Source organism: Panulirus ornatus, chromosome 14 (assembly GCF_036320965.1).
Source record: "Panulirus ornatus isolate Po-2019 chromosome 14, ASM3632096v1, whole genome shotgun sequence".
NCBI classification, from domain to species: Eukaryota; Metazoa; Arthropoda; class Malacostraca; order Decapoda; family Palinuridae; genus Panulirus; species Panulirus ornatus.
In genome coordinates, this window is record NC_092237.1 from 50,107,044 (window position 1) to 50,115,930 (window position 8,887).

The 8,887-nt window shown below is 39.1% G+C and overlaps 2 protein-coding genes across 3 annotated transcripts in view; one reads left to right on the forward strand and one right to left on the reverse strand.

Moving 5' to 3' along the window:
- Window positions 1-4,333, forward strand: part of LOC139753399 (uncharacterized) — a 9,531-nt gene extending 5,198 nt beyond the window's left edge. The window contains exons 2-5 of one of the 2 annotated variants that reach the window (XM_071669856.1): window positions 1,979-2,091; window positions 3,193-3,353; window positions 3,667-3,821; window positions 4,075-4,333. In XM_071669856.1, the coding sequence (XP_071525957.1) occupies window positions 2,043-2,091; window positions 3,193-3,353; window positions 3,667-3,821; window positions 4,075-4,138 (429 nt within the window). In that variant the 5' untranslated portion in view covers window positions 1,979-2,042 and the 3' untranslated portion in view covers window positions 4,139-4,333. The remainder of the gene's footprint in view (window positions 1-1,978; window positions 2,092-3,192; window positions 3,354-3,666; window positions 3,822-4,074) is intronic. The other variant, XM_071669857.1, reaches the window with a different exon arrangement.
- LOC139753545 (uncharacterized) overlaps window positions 1-6,248 on the reverse strand; it is a 55,380-nt gene extending 49,132 nt beyond the window's left edge. The window contains exons 1-2 of the mRNA XM_071670194.1: window positions 6,081-6,248; window positions 528-647 (exon numbers count right to left, since the gene is read on the reverse strand). The gene's annotated coding sequence lies outside the window, so the exon portion shown is untranslated. The remainder of the gene's footprint in view (window positions 1-527; window positions 648-6,080) is intronic.
- Window positions 6,249-8,887: the final 2,639 nt, after the last annotated feature.

Consider the following 8,887-nt stretch of genomic DNA (forward strand, 5'->3'; position numbering starts at 1 on the left):
CGCTACCTCGCAAACGCGGGAGACAGCGACATATAAAAAAAAAAAAAAAAAAAAAAAAAAAAAATATATATATATATATATATATATATATATATATATATATATATATATATATATATAACTTTTTTACACAAATACAGTTTGCTGCTTCGGTTATCTTTAATAAAGTGCGTGATTCCACAAGATACCCTAGAACCTCTTTACTCCTGTGTAGATCAGACTAAAATCACCTGCCTCCGTGGCGTATGGTTAGCGTTGCTCACCATGAGTCAGCACTAACCAGCACGTGGTCTGGTCCTCATGAATTCAAATCTTGGGTGCGGGTGTTAGCTAAACCAATACCAGGTGTTCATCCTTCCCTCGGGGATGGTCGATAAATAGATACCTTACTTGGGCGGGTTTGTGTACACAAGGGAGTAACGACATGGTACAATAACACAAGGTTAAGAGGCTGGGCAGCACGAGCGGAGTAACACACAAGTAGCAATCACAAATAGTACTCACAAGTAATCACAAACAGTACTCACAAGTTGCTCAGGATTCTTCTGTCTGATGAGTCACGCACTCATCCGGACTCGTCGCTAAATGCTCCTGTACTCGAGTCCTGTTTACTAGGACGTTTTCCGAAACTCTTTATAGCCACTCACCTGGAACAGAAACAAAAGAAAAGGTAAAAAAAAAAAAAGTGGGTAAAGGGACTTACGAGACACCCTGTCTATCAACGTGTTCGGTAGCAAACCTGCTTGAGTGCATCTTAAGGGGAGTGGGCTGTAGGTTGGCTAAGGTGGAGTTAACATGAATGTCAAATGCTGACAGGGTAGGGCAGATGGGGGGGGGGGGAGGATGAAATAGTCATAAGGGAGAAGGGTTAAGGAAATTGTAAAAATCTGCGAGTGTGATTATCATAGTGTTCGGGCGTGACACGTGGGCGGGGGAGGGAGTTAGTAACCTTGAGTTGTGAATCCCCCACCCACCTATCCCTTCTAGTAATCATCCCTCATTCCGATATTTAAAACAAATTCTAAAGATAGACCTGCAAGGTTTTATGGCGGGTTAGAGCAAAATGTAGTATTATTACGTCTCGATTATTTAAGTTTTTGGATGGCCCGCGCATGTGCGTGTGTATACTTGCATGCATGGATATGTATTTTTGAGTGTGTGCTTGCGTGCATACAAGCGCCTATATATATATATATATATATATATATATATATATATATATATATATATATATATATATATATATATATATATATAAGGCGTATATGTGTCACTGGGAGAGTTTTATACTGTTGGCAGTCTGTATAACCAGAGCCCAGCAGGTTATCGTGACGCGCACCGCTTGTAGAGTTCCCGCGTCATCGATTCTGGGTTACTGGGACCGTGTCAGTGTCCATGGTCATTCACTGTTCCCCTCCCCCCTCCTCTCTCTCTCTCTCTCTCTCTCTCTCTCTCTCTCTCTCTCTCTCTCTCTCTCTCTCTCTCTCTTCGGACTGTAGCCAGAGCGTGCTGACCCACGTTACCTTCCCTGCTTACGAACAACTCTGGCGTGATAAAAGAGGAACATGATAGACTGCCTGGACGCCTTGTGAGTCAACACTCCACCGTCGTACACCGCGAAGGTCGAGTGTAGTGACAATAGACTTCAGGACAAGTATCATGCAATCGCCATGTCTGTTCTAAGAATCTTTGTGTCCCGTAGTGAAATATAACTATACGGTTAATTAATCTAGTAGTGCTTAATAGCATTTATCTGGGAGGTTAAGCTCCATATATACGACTGAATAATGTACTTGAAAGAGAGGGAAAATATTTCACAGGATCCTTCACAAAGACGTTCAATAAATAGCCTTCAAAAGCTGCCTTCATTTTTTATATCCAATCTATCATTCCTTCACCAGACTGTACATCTATGGTTTACACACTAATGTATATAACTTGCTCCGGATGGTGTTACATGTCCTTGTCTTGCCCCCAGAAGGAGAGAAGAGCAGTGAAGGGTGCGGGTGGAGCGGCAAGAGCCTAGCATCGGAGCCTTCAGGATGAAAGCGACGCTTATACTCTTCTTCCTGAGCCTCACCTCTGCCCTCGGTCAGTGTAAATGTATCTTGTTACAATTAGTACAACTTTGGTGATAATTACGGAGATAAAACTTGGTTTCATAAAGTATATTCGTAAAGTATCAGTCGGGTCTCTTATCTCATTAATCTTTAACAACTGAACACATCTCTGTCGTCTTTATGAGTCGAAGACATCTCTCGATACACGAACTCGTGTGATTCTTCAGTGAAAAAAAATCTTAAGATAAAAATAATCGTAAACAAGTCTTGAAAGACACACACACAGAGGCCTTCGTGGTGTAACAGTTAGCGTTACTGACCATGAATCAGCACTGGCCTGCTTGGGGTCGGCCACACATGGAAACACGAGTGTAAAACGCTTCCCGTAACGCACAAATGATCAAACTACGATATGTTTCGATCCACAACTGGCTGTGCTTAAAGGAATGACCAGGATTGCATCGATTTGAAAAGTCATCTAAAGTTAATACCCGGTTGTTCCCCAGGCAAATGCAAGGTAATGGAATCTGGGTCACTGTGTCAGGCCTCTGAGGGTACTCATCCTATCATCTGGACATCAAAGCTGGAGAATCTGCAGAATGATGTCAACATTACGTTTATGTACAAGAATGATGAAATGATATCTTTCAACGTACATCAATCGTAAATCAGGATATGCATTTCAAGTTTGGTTATAACACTTAAGGATAAAGATGTAATAGAGAAAATCTAGAAAAGGGTAATAAAGATAGTATCTTGTATAAGAGAACAGAGTTGCAGGGAGAGAATGTGGCTGAATTTGTATACCCGATTCATGTTTCGGTAAAGCTGTGTGTACCAAAACAACAGCCTTTTGAAAGTTACAAATAAGAGCAACAAGAAGTCTTAGCAAGACGCGTGAAGAAAACATTTCTATCTTACCAGAATTGTAGATGAAGAGAACGTCATATGATTACTATGTTACTTAAAATAGTGCATCGGTTTATATAACTTTGGCAGTAATATTATCAGGAGACAGAGCCACACGAGTGGCACTGTCTACCCGCACTATACAAATAGGTAATCAATTACACACCCAAATATACGCACCATGTGGACTTATCACTTCTCTTCCTCCTATCATCATCATCAGGTGCGGAGACCAAGAAGATCGAGTGTTACGCTAAACTAGATGGTCCCAAAGACGACCCGAACAATATCTACCGATGCCCAAAGCCAGAGAAGTGTTGTCAAGAGAATGGCAGGCCGTCCTGCTGTCGGGAGAAGGACATCTCCGTTTCTGCCTGGGAGCAGGTGAGAGCTGACACCAGGAGTCACACGGTCAACCTGACTTTTAACCTGACATAATCTGGATTCTTATTATCGATTTCTTTTGTCTTTAATTGTCAAATAAGGTCTGACCTCGAAGTTTTTAGCCCGCATTAGAGTCTTTCATTTAACAAAAAAATTCATTCCGTGAACATCACACACAAACACACACACACACATATATATATATATATATATATATATATATATATATATATATATATATATATATATATATATATATATATATATATTGTGATGTGATAGCTCCTAATCCCTGAGGGTTGCTCCCGGGCAGGCTCAGCTGTGGGGAACGCTGGCGGGGATGATCCTGGTGCTGGCGGCAGTCATGTGGTACTGCCGCCACGACGGCGACTGCTTCGGCAACAAGAAGGGTCAGGAAGGCTGCTGCTGCTGCAAGCGCGCGGAGGGTCCTCAGAACGAGGACGATATGTGAGTAATGACGCTGTTGTCCCCATAGATGATTGCTGGGCTGCCAATACTGACGAATGTTTAACGATATATATAAAACGTCTTAACCGTTATAATGTTATTAGCAACCAAATTTCAACGATAGTAACAGTTTGTTGTGTCCAGTGACCAACTTGCCATACTTCATACTCTCAACCATTGAATGTGAAGTATCTAAACAATCACATTTAAATGTTTTTCTATATATCTGCTTATCAATTTTTCACTCTTATAGTGAAAATGTAAGAATGCCACCTGATGCGAGGGAAGCAGCTCCTGAAGAAGCCAACTACGCCTGATGCAGGATGGGAGACAACCTCTCATGTGCCAGCAGCCTCTCTCATCACCACCACTCACCCACATCCGTAAGGCTTCAAGCCTCACCAGGACAAGATGTAAATACACGATTTGAGTTGTTAAGCTTAACCAAAGCAACCAGACTCCTTGCTGCTCCTGTGGAGTAATATGATGTTTCCTTGGGAATAAAGTGCCTTAACAAGATAGTTTTAAATCCGTCATTACTCCTTATAAAGAAACATAAAATGACGAGAGCACTATGTCTTACTCAAGGAATCAACAGCCTCATTACGCTTTCTGATGTTCCGTCTCAAACGGAAAGTTATAATATTCTTACATGTTATGGGCTGGGGCGCCCCACGGTAGATACGACATATTCGCCATATACTGACTGAGGTGCCTGGAGAAGCTACAGAGGCGTAATAGACCTGATGGGGAATGACGACCTAATAATACGACTGTCGAAAACTGTAGGATAGACCTGTACAGTTTTGACTTTCGATGTTTGATCCATTATTAGCATGTGGCTGTTTAACTGAGACGGTTTACTAAATCGATGCCAACGGTATAAAATAACTTCTGAGTTTTCTGTGGCTGGTAGTAGATACGTATGGTGTTTGATATACGAGGAAGAGACGTAGCGAGGACGTCAGTGGTACACAAGCACAACCGGATGGTTGTTTCCTGGTTGAACTATTATTCTAACCCTTTAGTTTTCTTAACTTTCTGATTTACATTATTGACCAATGAAACAACCCCGTCCATTTCACCACTTTCTTGAAAACGCTAAGATTGTTTATATTTCACCATAAGAAACTCTCTTGATTATAACGAGCAGCTTTTTATGATACTAATATCAAATTTTCTTTCGTTATTTTTCAACAAACTTATTTACCTACACAAACCGTAATAAGTTTTATGAGGATTTCACATATTAGTCAATAACTCTTAACATTCAAATACTTAAAAAGCGCAAAGTTCTCTATGACACAATGTTCTTACATATCACTTATGAGTTTATCATCAAACCCTTGGCGGTTTGGGTAGTGCCCCTCCTCGCACTCCCTATGACCAAATCCTCAGTGAATACCCGTCTTACGAAAAAATTCTGATGTGGAACCTGACCAAGTATCGTCGTTATATATTTGTATGCTGTTTATTTAATGTCTGTAGACTGCTGAATGATCATGAATCTAGAAATCACAGAACAAAATGAATTAACGAAACATTTCGATGTCTCCAACTATTAACCAACTAATCAATGAATCTATATATAATATATATATATATATATATATATATATATATATATATATATATATCTTCTATCTTTTTACATTGATTTACCTGCAATGATCCTCCATAAATGTATAATCAATTATTCAAGTTGGCATCGACCAAGGGTTCCCAATCTTCTCGTTTACCTGATATTTTCGTTAACATCTCTTCATAGATTACGTATAAGGGTAAGGAATTTGTAATTATTACCTATTTGTACTATACATGGAAAGAGTTTTACATTTGTGGGGCCTCTGTGAAGGTAGAAAGTCTTTGGAGAAGGTATAGCAGTGAAATGATGGTTATCAACATGATTACCAAATTATTTGGCGCCATAACTGAAAATCTCAGACGAGCATAGGCACACGAGCTTTATTTGTTACCTACGTCACCATGTACATATATAAAATATTCATGCAAAGAGCAAGTAACTCATTTCCCTGAACTAAACAGCCCCAGTTAAGGCGTGCCTGCAGTACTCCAGGAAGATCCTTAGACAATCTCTGGTAGGGGCATGGCATTTAAGAGGAATGCTATTAGAAAGCTTCCTTATGCAATACTAAGCCTCCGGTAACATACCTACACCATCAGTTATGAAATAAGCCAATTCATTACTTAGGGATAAAGAGGATGACTGCAAAAATACGATTATGAGGAGAAACTTACGCTTTCCGCCTTCCAGGACCAGCTGGCCTCTCTTGTTGACGATGACCGTGTAGTTGCCGTACTTGGCGCACAATTCAAAGTTGGTTACTCAACGGGGCAGATATTTTGCTAGAGGATAAGAAAATTAAATTTAACGTGTACCACGAACAAAGTCCCTACTTACCAGAGGTTGATCACCACTGGTATAGTGACGTCAAAAACTATGACTATTCGGCGGTCTTTTGAGTTGTGTGCGGCTCTGCGTTTTGCTTATATTGATATGTTCCCTTAGATTCTTAAATTATTGAGTCTCTTCTGATATCTTCTCATATACTTAGAAATATTGTGTGCCATATAAAAGTTATTTTAGTTTCACCTTAACTATTAGATAAAAAAAAAAATGATGTATTGACGAGACTAAAAAAATTTCGTTCTTCGGATTTGACTTCAGTTGCATTGTTGCACAAAAAGTCTATATACTGCCAACCAAAACAACTCTTGACGCAATGAAAATTTTACAAAATAAATCAATATTTACTGTATGTTTTCACGAGTTTTTAGTTGTGAATTATATATAGAATTTTATACCTTTAAAATCAAAGCAATCGAACAAAATTACGTCAGGTTTTTTTTGAACTCTCCGATCGTTCTCGCTGAGATAAGCAATGGATGATTGTGAGTTGTGCAACTTGACAGTGCTTAATTTACTCTCGTTCCAAGAGAATAGGGCGTGAAAGTGTTTTTGCGTTAGTGTGAGTGACGGCCAAATAGCATGGGGTTAGTGGAAGTCGGTAAAAAACTTGAAGTGGAAACTACACCTCGACACAGGAAGGTGACAAGTGGACCCAAGGGTTCCCCGTGAGGTTCCTGGCATTTTGTAAGTAGCCTATACAAACTAAATCGTATTTATAATTGAATAATCACATAAATTGTCCGTATAACGTTGCATCGCTGTTAGCTCTGAATATGGAGCGGTTGCATTATGTTGCTACGAGTATGATTGCAGCATTATATGGTAATTGGCTGGCTTAGCTCTGCATTAGTGGTGTGGATTAACGGTAATTCTAGTCTGCAATGCTGACATAGTGTTTGGAAAATACAATAACAGTTGCGGAACATGATTGGAGCATTATATGTTATTGAACATGGTTATCTACAGAACACTGAAAGATATCACATTGTTGAAATGATAGTAAGTTATATCGACAAAATCTTTTATAGGTTAGGAATAGCATGGCTGCTCAGTGTCTTCGTGGATGAAATCCGGTGCCATTTTGGCCTTGGTCAGTCATGATTGTAACAAAAATATTTCGCCAAAAAAATTGAAATGTATGATAAATCTTGACAGTGACATTAGATGAGGTTTTCATTGCTTCTGTTAATTTATTGATGTGTATGGCCTACTGTACTTACTCCTACGTTATGTCTGATATGATTCATGTATCGTAATTTAACATCGTTGAATAAAGCATGATACTCAATATATACTCCAAAAACTGTTATTGTATTAGCATAACACTACATTAGCATTGCAAATCAAAAGAACTCAATATCCAAAGCTAATACCGATGCGGAGCTAAACTGACATAATGCATGACACTTACTTTCATAGTTTTATCACTAAAAAGAATTACGTTGTGACGAGCTACACTAATGGTTAGTGGACATAGTTAATCAGCTTGCATTACGGTAGGTTTCGGTGGAACAAACAAAATTAACAGTGAAACCTCCAGAGAACACAAGTGGAGATATGACGAAATTGCTGACAAAGGTTCTTTTTTAGACCCTGCGAAGAAGCTGGCAACAATCTTTGTCTCCCCAGATTTTGTTGTCCTGAATCCGAAGGTAAAGGCTATCAAGTTTATTCATTTTTTCTTAAACATGACATGCAAGACGGTCGCCAGAAGAGAAAAGACCCAAGAGATCAGATATGTCAGCTTATGTAAAGTATTAGACTGTTGTACCTCATTCCAAATGACCGCAGTTATTCAGCTTAGGTTCAGCTGTATGTAAATCACAGTGCTCTTGAAAGATTATGAAGCAAGTCTACCAAGGCCTTTAGAATACCGATATTAGGTAATGGTTACATGACGTGTCTAGTACATTCGGTGCGAGTCCCTTACTTTAAATGAGTACAGTAGCCTGAAAATGACTTGTATACCAACTAGTTAAGACAAATTACATAGAAAGCGTTCAGTATGATACTTTGTAAAACTCAGAATGTGTAATATCTTAAAAAGATGCAGTTCGGACCAGGTATGTGTTGAAATTTCTCGTAAGTTTCCCAGTACATTGTAACTAAGACTACGCTATCAACAAATTCACCTTTTTTTTTTTTCATTCTGAAAGTAATTGGATTCACAGATCACATCTGATTGTCAGCAGCGTTTGATGAAAGTGTAGTGTTACATATGATACACGTACCGTCAGCTTTTTTCATTTAAGTCTAATGAAATACATCTAGTAACAATAACTTCAACGATGCGTATGTTTAGAGACTTGTTAACTGCATGTATGAACATCAGATGTAATGGATTTTGTCATGGAAATGATAATCTAACTTTTCCGCTCGACATACACAGACAATATTTTAGTGATCAAGCAGCCATCCTGGTCAGTGTAGTAAAATCTTCAGTTCGAGCAGGAACATATTTGAGTGTCCGGCGGTGGTCCAACACAGGTTCACTTGCAGCTCTTAGATATCACTAAGGCTCTGTGTATGTCCCCAGTCTAGTACAGAGTTTCGATGAGGTCATAACCATATTCCTTGGTTAATGTTTTCATACTTTTTATGGTCCTTATGAATGAACTCAATCATGGGTGATTTT